Source organism: Dermochelys coriacea, chromosome 3 (genome assembly GCF_009764565.3).
Source record: "Dermochelys coriacea isolate rDerCor1 chromosome 3, rDerCor1.pri.v4, whole genome shotgun sequence".
Lineage (NCBI taxonomy): Eukaryota > Metazoa > Chordata > Testudines > Dermochelyidae > Dermochelys > Dermochelys coriacea.
In genome coordinates, this window is record NC_050070.1 from 93926640 (window position 1) to 93945368 (window position 18729).

General features: G+C 40.7%; 1 protein-coding gene across 12 annotated transcripts in view; it reads right to left on the reverse strand.

Moving 5' to 3' along the window:
* Window positions 1-18729, reverse strand: part of TBC1D32 (TBC1 domain family member 32) — a 199474-nt gene that overhangs the window by 51278 nt on the left and 129467 nt on the right. For all 12 annotated transcript variants that reach the window (XM_043510889.1, XM_038396853.2, XM_043510892.1 and 9 more), the window contains one exon: window positions 14756-14839. In XM_043510889.1, coding sequence (XP_043366824.1) covers window positions 14756-14839 — 84 coding nt within the window. The remainder of the gene's footprint in view (window positions 1-14755; window positions 14840-18729) is intronic.

Below are 18729 nucleotides of genomic sequence, written 5' to 3' on the forward strand. Positions count from 1 at the left end.
CATCTTTCAAGAGGTAGGCCCATGCCTCCACTTCTTTTTGGGGTGGATCCCTAGAATCCAACCAAGCTCCAACTGCATCTCCAGCTTACACTTCCCAAGTTGCCAGCTGTATTACCTAGTAAGTCTAAGTGGGGTTGGACCAAAGTTCTACGTTAGGAGCCTCTGATCAGTAATAGTAACCAGTGACACAGAAGCAGTTTCCCCAAAACAAAATAAAATTTATTTTGTCAGAATGGTACACAGAGCTTAGAGAATTAGGTTTAAAATAACAGAGACCTATATGCATATTGTCTTACCTATGCTGTCATTCCCCTCAAACCCCTAGGTAGTAACAGCTGTACCTTGGTACCCCTCCATTCTCTTTGGGCATCAAGTTACAGCTTGCAAGTTGCAGACTCTGATTCTCAGGCAGTCTCTGTGTCAGCCTACAGCATTCTGATTCTATCTCTTTCTGCCAACTTGCGGCTGAGCTATTTCCCCCCTCCCTCTTTGCCAGAGGTACCTTTTAACAGACCCCCCCGTGTCTTTTGATCTCTCTTCTCAGCATTGGCTGAACAGCCCTGCCACAAGAGTTGAGTCTCAGGGCTATAAACTTGGCTAATGCATTTGAGGTGATGTCCTTTATCTGGACATTGCTTTATTCTTCTTGCCTGGTTCCTTAACAACCCTGTTTTACAGCCTCCTTGGAATGCACTATATGCATTAAGGCATGTAACAATATCAAATTGAACAGGGAGTTGAGGTCATACATAATATTAATAAGAAATAACACATATTTTCTTGATTTGTAACACTTTGCAATTTGAGTAGGGCCAGATTTCTGGACTTAACCATTGGCATCACACTAGTCATGCTTTTGAGGCTGGGAAGGATTTTTTTTTTTTCCCTACTGGCCTGGTTGGTATGGGTTTTTCCACCTTCCTCTGAGCAGTCCAGAGACCTGGTAGGAGGTTGGATGGTTAGGTGTTCATGCTATTCCAATCTAGCAAATGTCTGGTGCAGATTAATGTGAATAAGGGGTCCAGTTCCTTGATAAACTGGAAGTGGAATTAGTATTAGAGAGCATCCCCAAAAGTAGGGGTGGGTATAATGTCTGGTACAGCAAGAGGCCACACCTTTCTCCCATTGTCTCAACCCTCATATGGAGGACTGACCAGTGGTATCCTAGCAACTATAATGGAACCAGGTAAAGGGCTTGGAGCGGAGGGGTTGGGGGCAATTCTCCCCCCAGGTAATATGGCTCACAGAAGGAAAGCTGGCCCACACTGGATGAGTTATTACTAGCTAGTTTCTCAGATGTGTGAATAAAGTTGTGACTTGTTAAACCACATTCCTTGTGTCTTGTCTTGTTTCCATTGGTGTCTGGGACAATAGTACATCTATCTTGCAAATAACCTTTTCCAATGGCCTAGAATCAATCCATCTAAACTAACTAAAGAAACAACTGCAACAAACATAAACAAATTAAACAGAACATTTGGTCAGAAAAAAGTCTCTCTGGGCACAGAGCAAAAGGTCCCTATGCTAGCAGCGAGCCATGAAAAGGAAGCACATACCCACTATTTATCACACCTCTGGAAAGGTCACCCTTTGGGTTGTTCTTCTACCATGCCTTCACATCTAGCCCAAGTTATGAAGCTTGAAGTTATGTATGTCGTGCATGCACAGTGCATTTGTAATGATAGCTTGATATGTAACAGCAATCTGACAACATTGCTCTTAGAATGCATCTCAGGCGAACTGAATTGTGTAGAGGACAAGCTGATCAGTTAAGATGTATAATGAACGACGCAATACTCCATAAATTCAAGGATTTATACCTGTTTACAGGGACATATTTAGGTCTAATCTACACTTCTAATTTTAAACATATTGTATCCATGTCAGGCAACTATTGTGGTGTAACCAAGGCCATTCTCTCTGTTATATTTTGTGACAAAGTTCCTCCTTTACCTTGGTGGGTCTTGCGCTTATTGGCGGAATTGCTCGCCTTGGAGCTTCACAGCAGCCCTCAGTTTGGCCGTTTTCATGAACTCACAATCCAGGTCAACTCCTCCTGTGTCTGACCAGGAGTTGGGAGGTTTGGGGGGAACCTGGGCCCGCCCTCTACTTCGGGTTCCAGCCCAGGGCCCTGTGGAATGCAGCTGTTTAGAGTGCCTCCTGGAACAGCTGTGCAACAGCAACAACTCCCTGGGCTACTTCCCCATGGCCTCCTCCCAACACCTTCTTTATCCTCACCATAGGACCTTCCTCCTGGTGTCTGATAATGCTTGTACTCCTCAGTCCTCCAACAGTATGTGTTCTCACTCTCAGCTCCTAGCGACTCTTGCTTCCAGCTCCTTACTCGCGCACCACAAACTGAAGTGAGCTCCTTTTTAAACCCGGGTGCCCCAATTAGCCTGCCTTAATTGATTCTAGCAGCTTCTTGCTTGGCTGCAGGTGTTCTAATCAGCCTGTCATCTTAATTGTCTCCAGAAGGTTCCTGATTGTTCTGGAACCTTCTCTGTTCCCTTACCCAGAGAAAAGGGACCTACTTAAACTGGGGCTAATATATCTGCCTTCTATTACTCTCCTGTAGCCATCTGGCCTGACCTTGTCACAATTTGTATGTTGGGCTTTAGGTCTTAATGCAAAACGTGGTGAAGTGATTTTTTTTTCTCTATCTTAAAAAGTAGCATATTCTATCTTGCATTTGGACACTAGGAATATGTAAGAACAAGAATAGAACAAGAAAAATAGGACAGATGTAAAAAAATGGCTGTCATCGTATCTATCTAAAAATCAGTCAAATTACCTCCTCCCTTATGTGACTTTTTAATTAATAGGACACTAAGGCTATGTCTCCACTTATGGTGGAGCATTGAGTTCAGGCACTACATGTGTAGCTACACACCACAGTGAAAAGCAGGCTACCTATAGTATCACTGCAGATGGGAAAGTCTCCAGCAGGGAGGAGGTAGCACGGAACTCTCCAGGAGCAGGGAAGCAGCAGGGAAAAGCTTCCCTGTACCAGAGCCTTTCCTCGCTGCCTCCCCACTGCCAAAACCTTTCTTTGCTGCTGTAGCCTTTGGCTGAGGCAGGAAAATGCTTTGACAATGGGTATGCAGAGGGATTTAAATAGCCTGTTAGTGTGGGAGACACTGCTTGAGCATGTAGAAAGCCATGTAGGGTACATCCAATAAGGGTTCAGATGTTTCCACTCCACTCACCAAGCTGTCTCTCACCCTCTAGGTTGCTATTTATACCCAAGCTAGCTGTCTGCACTCTATAACTGTAGCCTTTTGCATCAAATTGTATCTGCTTCTGAGCACGTAGGAGAGGGAGAGGAACAGAGGACTGGCTCTCAACTCCTCAGCAACTGTGATGGAGACAGCTATTATGAGGTTGCTTGTACTTCCCGCATGTAAGGAGAGGCTGCTAGAGCTACTGGCATATTCCAAGAAGGGCACGTGTGGTTGGGCTGGGAAGACAGCATTGGGACAAAGGGAAAACTACATCTGTACTACAAGTATAGGAAGTGTTTATTTCAAGACTGGGTCTCCCTTCCCTTCTAGAGATGCTATACCTCCCCCTCCATCACCACTGTAGTTTCCCATTCCTTGCCCTGCTCAGTGCTCCATTTGCTATCAGAACCATGGTTTAGCTTTAGGACTATTCCTTTTTTAGGTCAGACAAAAAATAAAAGCAAACAAGAAAGTACCAATGGCAGGAGGCAGATAGAGAGAATTCATTAACTTGAAATGCCCACAGTATGTGCATGTGCTCTCATCTGAGTACAAATCAGAGTCAATTTTCAGTGCTGATAACAGAAAGTTAACTTCAGTTAAGATTTGTGTTGCTGTTCATAATTAAGTATTGCAGCTGCATAAAGATTTATCAGTTATTTTTTCTCCTCTGATCTTTAAAGGGATAACAACCCAATCTAATTTGATTTTTTTCAGATTTGCAAATTTTACAATAGATTGAAATCCCAAGGGAGTCTACAACAGATGGATGATTGTGTTATTCTAATTTCAGCTACCTAAGGGCTGTCATTTTTTTTTAAAGATAATACATTTCTTATTTCAAGGAACATGATAAACACTGAGTATCCATGCATTGTACTGAAACTACTTTCATACAAATTATAGCTTCTGTTTATTAAAATAAAACATCTGGCATCTGTTAAAGCCTCTGTTGTTCAAGAGACTGTTCAAATCACAAGGAGTAATGTCAGAGGGAGGATGGAGGATGCTCTGTGAGCTTCTTTGGAGGTGGATGTGGGAGAGGTGCTGGGGAAGAGATGTGGTCCTAAAATCTACTTATACATTATTGGTTAAATATTACATATTAAATCATGTAGAAGGTCTGTCTTATTATATTTTTGTTTCTGTAGATTGATTTGTTTTTGTTTTGGGCTGATTCTGTAAAACATGGGCTAATTCCTTAATAATGCACGAGCTGGTAATTTTTTTTATTAAATATTAGTATTTATAAGACTTGGCTGAGATTACATAAACAGGCTAGTGAAGGAAAGCCAATATCATGTAACACAAGCAATACAATTAGTCTTGGTCAAGAATCAGTTGTCCTCTTTCTTAGAGAAATCCTTTCATAAGACTCTTGGATAGAAGATCTTGGAAAGGCTGGGTATTAAGGCAGTCATTCATTATCAGATCAAAAATCAGAGAGTGACAAACTTGATATCCAAGAAATAAGGAAACTCAGTTCCTATTGATCATGGGTTTCTATTTTTATTTCATTATTTTGCTGCTGGAACCTAACATTTAAATTTGGCCTGGAAGCATAGATCCTGATTTCCATTTCATTCAGTACTGGAACAAGAACAAGTTCAAAATCTTGCAAGCTTTCAAGAAACAGAATTGTTTCTGGCTGGCCCTACTCATTTCACAGCATATGAGGGGGAAAGGGTTTATCTTTATTTTTTGCCCTTAAGAGTATTCGTTTGTAAGAAGGCTCTGAAAGAGTTCTCCCCTAACAGCTAGTTGGGAGGGGAAGAGAATTCAGGAGCAAATTGTATTTATGAATGAATCCCACCTTTCCAACAGAATCTAGGACTTACATCTAGCTCTGAAAGATCTTGAGACAAAGAACTTTAAATTCATGAACATACCTACTCTGCCTAGACATCCAGCAGATAGAGCAGTGTTGCTCAAAGTGATCAACTTTGGCTGGTGTTGGGTTACAAATCATTTTAGTACCGAATGCAGGGATAGTGAAATGTTACGAGGGTTTTGTCTTTACGGTATGAATAAAGTGGAGCAGAACTGTGCTTAACCTGTACCAAAGGGGGGGGAGGGGTGTCACCCTTAGCTGAAAGGACCTCATTAAGCAAGGTGCTCTAATGCCAGACCCCATGAAAGTAAGAGGGGTGGGGACAGGTATCCCAGCCAGGAGGAGCAGTCTCTGCCTAAGGATCTCTGGTCTGGTTTTACCTGTTCCTCTCCACTGTTCAAAGATAGAGCTAAACAGACTCCATTAGGAGCCTTCTTTTATTTTAAGTGCTCAAAAAAGCTGACAATCACTTGTGGTGGAACAGCATATCTGCCCAGCCTAAGAACTGAAAATCACTGAGAGCTGGGTGAAACCTCAAGAGACTGACCTGCAGAGGTCATAGCAGAGAGGCAGCAGGGCGGCCAGCGGAGAGGAACTGCAGCTAGTGGGGTGGTCAGCGGAGAGAAACCATGGCTGGCTCAGATGGAGGAGCAAGCAAGTTGCCTTCTTCCCCAAGTGGAAGGTGAACTCACACAGATGCACCTTTGACTCCTGGCTCCTCACTGACCAAGGACAACCATTGTGAATGAGGCATGAGGAGGGAATAGAGAGGTGCACAGAAAAGGAACTTTTGGCTGTAGATCTCAGGAACATGAGGCAGAAGACACTTCCCTACGTACTCTGGGGTGGGTGTCCCGCTCACAGTTTTATGATTATGAACATGGTTGTGGCATTTTCCCTAATTAATGTCAGGTGACTTCACTCCTTTCAATTAAAAGTTTCTTTTCTACACTTAGACTCTGTGCTTGCGAGTGAGAAAGTATTGTCTCTCAAAGGCACCTCAGGGTGATGTGTAATTTTCCCAGGTTACCGCGTGGTGACTGAAGCTGGTTCTGTGTTGTACTGATGAAAAGGAACCCCTACATATTGAACCTAGCCCTGGTTGCTGCCCGCTCCACCTGGCAGAAGGGTTACACGTTACTTTCAAACTTCTGTATGTCACAATACTGTCTAATACTAGCTTCTTCATAATCATAACAAATATATTTGTTTTATGACCTAGATTGAGTGGAGGACTTTATACAGGGCAAGAATAAAAAATCTAGTAAGATTAGGGATATCACTATTTGTGACAATGGCACAAATACAACTGTGGAAAAGAGACTGATAAGAACTAATGCTTTACCGATTAATGAATTCTCAGAGGGCCTGCTACCAGTAATGTCAAGAAACAACACAATATATACTGGAATGTTTATTCTGAGAACTGAACATTCAGTCATGTTCCAATAATGTGTGTCCAACTTTGCTTTGTTAATAAGGATGATTGGGTTAAAATACTGCTGAAAAATTCTGAAAAGGGCTATCATGCAGCCTAAGTTGTTTACCATGGAAAGAGGAAGTGTAAAACCCAAGGTAACCAAGAAAAGAGGCCTTTGCTTTTGTCAGTTTTGTTTTGTTGCTGTGTCCATTTCTATGTCCATGTCCACTTCTTTACTTTTTCCAGTTCTGAGAAATGAGGCTAATGGGTATAAAGTCTACTGAATATTGAAGCTGGGTGTTTCCCAAGCCTAACATGTATCCTAACGTTTTCCTTGCCTATTCACGCTTTCTGCTGTAGTTGACATGTGCAGGAGAAACTCCAGCTTATCTACAAATTGAGCAGAATTGGGCTTGTCTTCTGATCTGGCTTTCTAGCCTCCCACACTTCAGAGGGACCAGAAAGCAGTGCCTGCTTGAAGGATCTCTCTCTCAGGAGGAAGCTGGTAACTATTATTCAAACCTCTTTCATTCACAGCTTTATTGTAGGGTTTTGAAAATAAAGCTTAAAAGGTATGATTTTGAGTGGATAATTAAATTATGTTGCAATCCTGGTATTTCTGTTCAAAGTAATACAAAATCATGCAGTAATTCCACATGCCTTTACATAATTCTATTCATCATTAAAACTGTGTTTGGAATCCAAGAATATAATATATTTATATAGACAATACAAAAGTGATAAATTGGTTAGGCTTGTACAATTTTTCACATGCTTATAGCTGTATCACTTGCTTACTAACACCTGGATTTATTCTAACATTTCAAACTCCTAAGCAGCTTTTAATGTGTGTCATTTAAAAAAGAAAATCAATCCATCAAGGAAATATTTCTTCTTTCTCTCCAGAAATGTAAAACAACCCTCTCTTCTTCCACCAGCCCAAGGCGAGAACAGGCAAGATTGGGTGTGTCTACACTGCAATTAAAAACCATAGCTGACCCGTGCCAGCTAAGTCAGGCTTCCAGGGCTCAGGCTAAGGGGCTGTTTAATTGCGGTATAGATCAGAGAATCATAGACTTTAAGGTCAGAAGGGATCATTATGATCATCCACTTATATATACATAAATATATACATACACACACACAAATGTACGATATAAATATATGCATACACATGCGCATGTGTGCACACACACAAAATTAGAGATATTCATATAGAAGTCATAGAATATCAGGTTGGAAGGGATCTCAGGAGATCATCTAGTCCAACCCCCTGCTCAAAGCAGGACCAATCCCCAATTTTTGCCCCAGATCCCTAAATGGCCCTCTCAAGGATTGACGTCAAAACCCGGGGTTTAGCAAACCCTAATGCTCAAACCCTATCGTTATCCCTGGGAACAGATTTATAATACAAGTGAGGAAGAAAAGTAAGACCTTCAAATCATGTAAAGATTTTATATTACCCTATATACTATGTGCATATGCTGCCCTCATGCTGCACGCAATAAAAAAATGTAAAAACAACTTTAAAATCATAGACTTTAAGGTCAGAAGGGACCATTATGATCATCTAAGTCTGACCTCTTGCACAATGCAGGCAACAGAATCTCACCCACTCACTCCTGTAACAAACCCCTAACCTATGTCTGAGCTACTGAAGTCCTCAAATCGTGGTTTAAAGACTTCAAGGTGCAGAGAATCCTCCAGCAAGTGACTCATGCCCCACGCTGCAGAGGAAGGAGAAACACCTCCAGGGCCTCTGCCAATCTGCTCTGGAGGAAAATTCCTTCCCGACCCCAAATATGGCGATCAGCTAAACCCTGAGCATGTGGGCAAGACTCACCAGCCAGACACCCAGGAAAGAATTTTCTGTAGTAACTCAGATACCACCCCATCTAACATCCCATCAAGGCCATTGGGCATATTTACCGCTAATAGTCGAAGATCAATTAATTGCCAGAATTAGGCTATCCCATCATACCATCCCCTCCATAAACTTATCAAGCCTAGTCTTGAAGCCAGATATGTCTTTTGCCCCCACTGCTCCCCTTCGAAGGCTGTTCCAGAACTTCACTCCTCTGATGGTTAGAAACCTTCGTCTAATTTCAAGTTTAAACTTCCTGATGGCCAGTTTATATCCATTTGTTCTTGTGTCCACATTAGTGCTGAGCTGAAATAATTCCTCTGCCTCCCTGGTATTTATCCCTCTGATATATTTATAGAGAGCAATCATATCTCCCCTCAGCCTTCTTTTGGTTAGGCTAAAGAAGTCAAGCTCTTTCAGTCTCGTTTCATAAGACAGGTTTTCCATTCCTCGGATCATCCTAGTAGCCCTTTTCTGCACCTGTTCCAGTTTGAATTCATCCTTCTTAAACATGGGAGACCAGAACTGCACACAATATTCCAGATGAGGTCTCACCACTGCCTTGTATAACGGTACTAACACCTCCTTATCTGTACTGGAAATATCTCTCCTGATGCATCCCAAGACCACATTAGCTTTTTGCACAGCCATATCACATTGGCGTCTCATACTCATCCTGTGATCAACCAATTCTCCGAGGTCTTCTCCTCCTCTGTTACTTCCAAGCGATGCGCCCCCAGCTTATGACAAAAATTCTTGTTATTAATCCCTAAATACATGACCTTGCACTTTTCACTATTAAATTTCATCCTATTAAAATTACTCCAGTTTACAAGATTATCCAGATCTTCCTGTATGATATCCCAGTCCTTCTCTGTATTGGCAATACCTCCCAGTTTTGTGTCATCTGCAAACTCTATTAGCACATTCCCACTTTTTGTGCCAAGGTTAATAATAAAAAAATTAAATAAGATTGGTCCCAAAAACGATCCCTGAGGAACTCCACTAGTAACTTCCTTCCAGCCTAACAGTTCACTTTTCAGTATGACCTGTTGCAGTCTCCCCTTTAATCAGTTCATTATTCACCTTTCAATTTTCATACTGATCCCCATATTTTCCAATTTAGTTAATAATTCCCCATGTGGAACTCTATCAAATGACTTTGAAATGGAGGTAAATTAGATCCACTGCATTTCCTTTGTCTAAAAAAATCTGTTACCTTCTCAAAGAAGGAGATCAGGTTGGTTTGGCACGATCTACCTTTTGTAAAACCATGTTGTATTTTGTCCCAATTGACCTCAATGTCCTTAACTACTTTCTCCTTCAATTTTTCTTCCAAGACGTTGCATACTACAGATGTCAAATTAACAGGCCTGTAATTACCCGGATCACATTTTTTCCTTTCTTAAAAATAGGAACTCTGTTAGCAATTCTCCAGTCATACGGTTCAGCCCGAATTTACAGATGCATTAAAAATTCTTGCTAATGGTCTTGCAATTTCATGTCCCAGTTCCTTTAATATTCTTAGATGAAGACTATCTGCGGCCCCCGATTTAGTCCCATTAAGCTATTCAAGTTTGGCTTCTACCTTGGATGTGGTAATATCTACCTCCATATCCGCATTTCCATTTGTCGTCCTAATCTCCTCATTAAAGAGTGAGGCAAAGTATTTGTTTAGATATTGGGCCATGCCTAGATTATCCTTAACCTCCACTCCAACCTCAGTGTTTAGTGGCCCCACTTCTTCTTTCTTTGTTTTCTTCCTATTTATATGGCTATAGAACCTTTTACTATTGGGTGTTAATTCCCTTTGCAAGGTCCAACTCTACTCGACTTTTAGCCTGTCTCACTTTATCCCTACATGTTCTGACCTCAATAAGGCAGCTTTCCTTGCTGATCCCTCCCATCTTCCACTCCTTGTAGCCTTTCTGCTTTTTTTTAAATCACCTCTTTGAGGTGCTTGCTCATCCAGCTTGGTCTACGACTCCTGCCTATGAATTTTTTCCCCTTTCTTGGGATGCAGGCTTCTGATAGTTTCTGTAACTTTGACTTGAAGTAATTCCAGGCCCCCTCCTCCTTTAGATCCACAAGTTTTTCAGTCCAATCCACTTCCCTAACGAATTTCCTTACTTTTTTAAAGTTAGCCCTTTTGAAATCAAAAAGCCTTGTCACAGATCTATTTTTGTTTATCCTCCCGTTTAGTATGAACTGAATTAGCTCATGATCGCTTGAACCAAGGTTGTCCCTACCACCCTACCACCATTTCTTCTATGAGGTCCTCACAATTCACCAAAACCGAATCTATAATGGCATCCCCCTTGTTGGTTCAGCTTGGTGAAGAAATCCATCAGCTATTGCATCCAGGAAAATCTGAGCCCTATTATTGTTACTAGCACTCGTCCTCCAGTCTATATCTGGGAAGTTAAAGTCTCCCATGATCACACAATTCCCATTAGTATTTACTTCATTAAAAACATTGAAGAAGTCTCTATCCATATCCAAATCAGATCCCGGTGGTCTATAGCACACCCCAAACACTATCCCAGGGGAGGCTCTAGTAGCTTTCTTCCCCAATGTGATTTTTGCCCAGACAGACTCTGTCTTATCCATTCCATCACTTCTTATTTCTTTACAGTCTACGTCATCACTGATATACAATGCTACTCCACCTTTGCCTTTCTGTCTTTCCTAAACAGCACATACCTTTCAATACCTGTACTCCAGTCATGACTATTATTCTACCATGTTTCTGTTATACCTATAATATCTGGTTTCACTTCCTGCACCAGTAGCTCCAATTCTTTCATTTTGTTACCTAGGCTCCTCGCATTAGTGTACAAACATCTTAATTTTTGCTGTTTGGCTTTGCTTGCATTCTTTACCTGATTAGACACAGATGTTCTACCGCCAGTATCACCTATTAGACTGGTATCTACACTACCCTTCCTCCTTATGTCCATTCTCCTAACCACGACTGTATCCTTTCTTATTTCATTTTCTTCCCTTTCAATGTTAAAATCCAGAGTAGAGATTACCTGGACAACTTCCAACCATCTCCCCCAAATTCCTGGTTTAAAGGTCTCTTAATCAGTTGTGCCAGCCTCCATCCTAGAAGTCTATTTCCCTCCCTACTCAGGTGAAGTCCATCCTGAGAGAACAGTCCTCTGTCCATGAATGCTTCCCAGTGGCCATACATACCAAAATCCTCCTTATAGCACCACTGCCTGAGCCATCTGTTGAGCATCATAATCTTGTCACACCTTTGTTGTCCTTCTCTAGGAACAGGCAGAATCCCACTGGAGATCACCTGAGCCTCAATTTCCTTAAGCGTCTCCTCCAGCCTGGCATAGTCTTCCTTGATACGTTCCAGCGAGAATCTAGCCGTATCATTTGTTCCCACAAAGGACAATCTGTGGATTCCTTTCCTGCTCCAGTTAGGATCCTCCTCAGCCTCAGGTCCACATCCCATATCTTAGCAGCTGGCAGACCGCACACCCTTCTGTTCTCTGGATCAGCTCTAGTTACAGGCCTGTCCATTCTTCTCAGTAAGAAGTTCCCAATCATGTAGACCTGCCTTTTCCTGGTGATGGTATGATTCTCCAGTCTATCCCCTGTTCCCTCTGGCTGCAAGTCCTCTCAATTCCTATTGTCCCTTGCAATCATCCCGTATCACATCCCCTATCATCCCAGGAATCATATTTGGTGTTGTTATCTCCATTAACTCTTCCCCTCTTCCTCCAGGACTAGCTTCTTTTCTCTTCTTCCTTGCCCTCTCACCTTCAGTGACCACCTGCTGTGCCCCTTCTTCATTTTCCAACTCCGCAAACCTGTTCCTGAGCACTATTTCTCCTTCACTAGCCTGTCTTTTCCTCTGTCTGATTCTCTTAGTCACACACTTCCACTGTCCACTTTCCTCACCCTGCAGTCTCCCCTCAGAGTTCTTTGGTCCTGCTTCCATCTGCAAGTCTGCGCTTTTCCCTTCAGCCTCCTCATGTCTTTGCTCTATCCCCTTTCTAAACTCAACCAGTTTCCACCTGCATCTCCAATCCTTGGATCTTTTCTTCCATCAGCTCTATCAGGCAGCACTTCATACAGAAGAAACTCTTTTCAGGTACCCCCTCCAGGATCATGTACATGCTGCAGCTTCCACATCCAATCATCTTCATTGTGTCTTCCACTGCTTGGGTCACTACCACTACTGCTTCAGTATCTGTCATAGCCTTCTCACCTAAGTCCTGTTAGTCTGGGAAACAAAACAAACCAAAACACCACCACCTACAGCAAAACAAACCCCCAACGAGCACCAAACACTGCCAGGACACCACACACTTCTTTCACAAGCTTGTCTGTTCCTCTGCAGCCCAATGGGATTCTCCCATCTTGCAGGGTTCTAGAGCCCAGGCTCCAGCCTGAGCCTGAACGTCTACACCACAATTATAGAGCCCCTTAGCTTAAGCCCGGGAGCCCGAGTCAGCTGGCATGGGCCAGTCACAGGTTTTTCATTGCAGAGTAGTCATACCCATTAAGACCTGGCCCAGGTTTTCTATACATACAAATGTCACAACTCTGAATTCTGATACCTTGCATCCCTACAGGGCTATACATGTAAGTTTTATACCATTAGAAAGTAGGCTGAATCCCACCTTTTCAACAGAATCTAGGACTACATCTAGCGCTGAAAGATCTTGAGACACAGAACTTTAAAATCATGATATTTTTGATCTAGAAAAAATATTTCTACTTATGTTTAGAAATGTTTTACATTTATTATTTTTTATTTTCCTCAATCTCTGAGCCAGCACAGTTGAACACGTGGTAAATAAGAGAATAAGAAACAATCTCGATGTGTTTTAAAAATCTCAAAAAACCCCCTCCTAAAGTAGTTAGTATATGTAAAATACATGATAATATGACGTGGAAAGAGATTTGGGGCCAACTGGAGCTAGGGAAATTTACATTAACCAAGTATCTGTTCCTTTACCTGCATTGATTTGGGCTGATGATAAAATTTTCCGAAAAACCTAAGTTTCTTAGGAGGCTAAGCTAGATTCATTTTCAATAGGACACAGGCACTTTTTAAAATTTTACTTCATAAAACTCATTCATGAATAACAACTACCTTAAGCTCACAAAAAATAAATGGAGCTGGGCAGAAAATGGTAATTCAATTTCATGGAGGATCTGAAGTTCTGTAAATTTAGCTTTGCTCTAATTTGGAATAAAACCAAACATTTTCAAAATTCTTTGAAAAACTTTTCTCCACACAGCTATACAGGGAGCCCTAGCTCCAGGGCAGTCTGCCTGGGTTCTGTCAGAATTTAAGCAAAAGCAAACCATTTCTGCAACATATTTAGATTTCAACAAGTTGGCAAATTCTGATACAAAATGTCTTACTTAATTTTTTCTGACCAGCTCTCAATCAACCTTTATGCTATACTACATATTTTGTAATGATAAAAATGCTGTTAATCTGGAGAGCCAGGTGATAAATTTTATTTATCCTTTATCTTTGACTAACTCACCTGCACTCTGCTCACTAATCTATATGCATCAATATTTATTCAAACATTAGTAACTTCTGAGTAGTTTCCGAGAGCTGCAATTAAACAAAACAAAACCCCTTATAAAAAAAGCCTTTCTTCCTTCAGTAAGTTCTCCCTATGAATTTGTACTGAGGTTCCAGATGGACAACATTGCACAAGAAACAGATTTAAGATATCTCCTGATTTAGTAGGGATAGAAAAAGGAGCTTAAGACCATTCAAAATGGGAAGATTACCAGGTTTCCAATAGGACACAAAATATTTCCTTCTAGTATGGAGAAAACTGAATTATAAAGTGTTGGCATGTACGGGAAAGTTAGTTTGGGTCATTCTTATGAGTTTTAAAAAGTGTGTTAATTGTATTTTTAGTTCCCTGACACATGTAGAGGGACTCACAGTAACTAAAAGGGAGGGCTGGCATTAAAAAAAAAAAAAAAACAGCCCTCACTTGCAATTAAACTAAGACATTTCTAAAATAGCTGTTGGTTAAATGTGTAACTTATAAACAATACATAATGGGTTTTACTGGCATTTGTTTGGGATGGCAGTATTACTCATTCACCTATGTAATTAATTCCTAAATAAGCATCCATAAAACCTTTATACCATACCATCATTTATTATGTATCTCTCTTTATGTACCATACATATATTACAAGAAGGTTCAAAATTCCATTAACATTAGTCACACTGTGCTTCAACAAAAAGGCCCTGTTCCTGAAGGACACCAAATGTTCCCCATGATTTGAATAATGAATACATGAACTGTTAAACAAAGAATATTAAAAACGTCTAGCTACTTTTTTAATAGTCAAAAAGCTATGGATATATTATTATTTTTCTAAATTCAAATATGAAGTGCCTGCAGACTTACCTTCATATTCTCCAGTGCTGAAGTAACATTCTGATGGGTTTTCAGAAAGATGCAACACAAACTTTTCTATTAATTCTGCCAAAACTGTAATAAGCAAAAACCCATTAAAACATTAGCGATAATGAATGGAATGTGGAACTACACTACCCAACAAAATTACAACATGTGGACAACTAAAGCAATTTGAACTCCTGAATGTTTATGCACATTTGTATGAGGAAACAATTTAAAATATTGTGTTTTTGTATTCATAACATTCCTGATTCAAATTAAAATTTTAATAGCTTCACTGAGAATCTATTTAGTGTTAACTGAAAGGGAATTATTTATCATCTCTAGATCCTCCAAGGATTACTTCAGAATTTGTTACATGGTTTCAAATTACAAAGAAAATTAACTCTAATTAGGCTACAATACCTTACCTTACTGCATTTACATATTGTGTGAATAGACCCATCGAGCTAACAGGTGGTGGAGGCAAACCCTATATTATCACAACAGAGGAGGAAATTTTTAATGTTCATTAAGTTGCACCGGAGGGGGCAGGAACTAAAATAATTTACATTTTAGCAGACAACTCCAGGAGGGGAAGAAGCAACAGAAAACTTCCCTCAAGACAGACTCCATGTAGCCTACCTCACGGCTGGGAAGAGACTTATCTGGACATATCCTTCAGAAGAATCCATTTCAAAGATTTATTGGACTATAAAAGAGAGGGGCCAAAAAATCCTAAGTTATCTATCACCTAAGAAGACAAAGGTACCAGCCCTTTGACATGTGGGGAGATAGATTCTGGCCCAAGGGTTCGGTCAGCCATCTTGGTGAAAGCGCATGGTGAGGATTTTACCTTGAATCAAGTCTAGTTTGTTAAGTTTTAGTTGCCAGAAGGCATTTTATCTTTATTTCTCCTGTAACCATTTTTGACTTTAATCCTTGTACTCATTTAATAGCCATCTCTTTGGAATTAAATAAACCAACCCAGTGCTGTGTTTGAACTGAACTGTTTGGTAACTCCAGTTAAAGTATCAAACTGTTGTATACTGACTCTTCAAAGGAGCAACAAACCTTATCATTGCTCTGTTGTTCCATGACAAGGTTGGGCATTCCAGAACACCTTTTGGGGAAAAATTCAGGGCAGGGGAGAGTGTGAAGTCACCTTATCAGTTGTTAACCAAGGCAGGTGGGGACCAGTGGAAGTCTAGTCAGGCTCCAGAATCCAAACCATTGGACCGGGCTGCCCAATACATAAAGTACATGCTTGTTGCTGTCTGTGGGCATCCCAGGCAGAGGGCTACAGTAGCAAGACATTGTGAGGCACTCTGGGTTACAGGGTAAGAGGTGATAATTCCTCACTGATCTGTATTTCACCCCAGAATGTGACACTACACAAGGAATTGTACCTACCTCCTTTGTAGGATAATAGCCAATAACTTAGTGCTTACCCTGTCAGCATTAGCTTTCCCTACTTTTCTTGATCATGTAGAAGGCGTCCTGAAGAACAGCTAAGGGATTGAGAGCCACTGCAATTGCACAGGCTCTTCTCAAACTTAAAATTACCTGTAGGTTTGGGGATGCTGCATCCCTTTATACTTCTGTAGCTGGGCAAAGAACATCACTACTTTAAACAGAAGAATGCAAATGAAGCCTTCCCATCTCCTCTATGGGAATATCCCATGTAGGGAACAATAATGACCTAAATTCAGAACTCAAGGTAGCACCAGTGAAAATGTAATAAAGAGAACATGACCCAAAGTCAGGTATCACCACCAAGACAATTCAGATTTCAAAAGGCTCTGATCTTGCCCTCAGTTTACAATACCGCCTCACCACACCTAAGAATAACAATTAAAAATGCATAAAGACAATCATGTTTACAGTTTCTCCAGCCACTGTTTAACCTAATCTATTGTCATTAAATTATACACACTGCTGGTTTAATTGTCCAAAAGGTTCACAGGAATCACATTTTTACAGATCCAATCTATCAAAAATGCCTTAATTAAGGAAGAAAAATGCCACTAAGAAAGACCGTAGACTGTCTATTTTTGCATACAGAAATCTATGTCTTGTCAATCCACAGTTGTAAATATTGTAGGAAACTGCTGGGAGATTACAGACTCTACTCTGTATTCCGGAGTTTTCCCCACTGGGGAAACAGAGACATAAGGAACTGTTGGATCACATTAAAGAAGTTCTGTATTAAAATCACAAATGAGTTTGATTCCCCATAGTTTAAATTCCAGGGTATTACTAATTAAAAGGTCTCTTGGTTTTTGGTACTGTTTCTCTCCCTCTACGTGTGAAACTTGCAAGCTGCTAATTGTGTTAGTAAATTCTCAGACAGAGTCTGTTCTCAAAGCAATTCTTTGTAACAACAACTACTCACACAGAGAAAGACTCAAAGCAATACTCTGTAACAACAGAAACAGCACCCAGAGACTCCCCGCCCTTTTGTTGTATTCATCTCGATTTGTTAACAATTGTGATTAAAATAGAGATAGAGGATGTATGTGGATGGATACTTGGTGTGGATAATAACTGAATGATCAGGGAGGTGCCAGCCTAAGAATCCAGTGTCCATCGGCTGAAGAAGGCGTCAAGTGGAAATAACCAGAGGACCCCCAGAGGGCAGACTGGAATCCACCCAACAGCCTCAAGAATGGGAGAACCAAAGTACAAGATAACATCTGGCAGCACGGAGCCCTCAGGAATGTGCCATCTGTTGATTGATTCAGCAACAGCATGATGAAGCAATTCCCATAGACTGGCATAGGAAGAAATTCCTATAAAAATGGACTCTAGAAAGTGAGAACTTTGGGGTCTGATTCTGCAAACCAACTTCCAGGAACATCAGATGAGCATCTGAGGCCCTGCTCCCTCCTCATGTCCAGGCCACCTGGCCAGTGGCTTGGCATGAGCAACTCTAAGGCTGGTAACTATGATAAAAACCTTGCAGAATCTGTGTGTGTGTGTGTGTATATGAATGAATGTGTGAATAATTGAATTTGTGTGAGTAAATGAAATTGAATGGAATATTATAGCTATAACTAACTGCTTACTATGATTCTTTCTGTATTCACAATAAATGTGGCATTTTGCCTTTCCCCCTTTAATAAGATCCTGCTGGTTTTTTATTTTATTGGTATAACAGAACTTTAATGCATAGGAATCAGCTCAAAAGAAGTCTTCAAGAATTTTAATTATACCACTATTGATTTCACTGCAGTAGTAATAAGGAGAGTATATGCAGTGGCAGTTGGTATAGAAAATGATGATTGTTGCAACACCAAGTTCACATTGAGAAGCATTACATTTTTACCGAGAAAGATCAGTCTCTTGCTACATCAAAGCAATAGAGAGATCACAGAAATTGGGTTATTTCCCTCTTCTGTTTGAATAGGACTGTTGAATATATTTAATACCATTCTTTTTTTCCCTAAAATCTGTTAGGATATAGATAATCTAGCCTATCTGTAAAAACCTATACTTTAAGAATTTAGGTATATGTTTATCATTTAGCTAGTTATAGAAGTATAAAACAAAGAATCTGTGTAAGGGCCTTCTCACACTGTGACAGTCTGAGGCCCTGTTCTTAGGCTAAGGCCTTTGGCTAAGCAGCAGAGGCAGTCATAAGCTGGGAAGCGACCGGTCATATCCTCACATTCCAAACTAGTCATATTGAAATACGGCAATCTGGGGCTGTTGGAAAGGTGATCCTATCTATCACCTCCCAGAGAAAGGGAAGAGCCTAGAAGATGTAAAAGGAAATTTAATTTGATAGTTTTCTGTCTGGTAAGAACTCACTTATCAATAGACACAGCTGGGAAACCCTTATGTCTTTATAGATGTACTTGTAAAATCCTCACTTCTGTATTGTTTTGTTATTATAGGTTCCCCCTTTACTATTGTTTATTTGCATGGTCTCTGTCTGGTTCTGTGATTGTTTCTGTCTGCTGTATAATTAATTTTGCTGG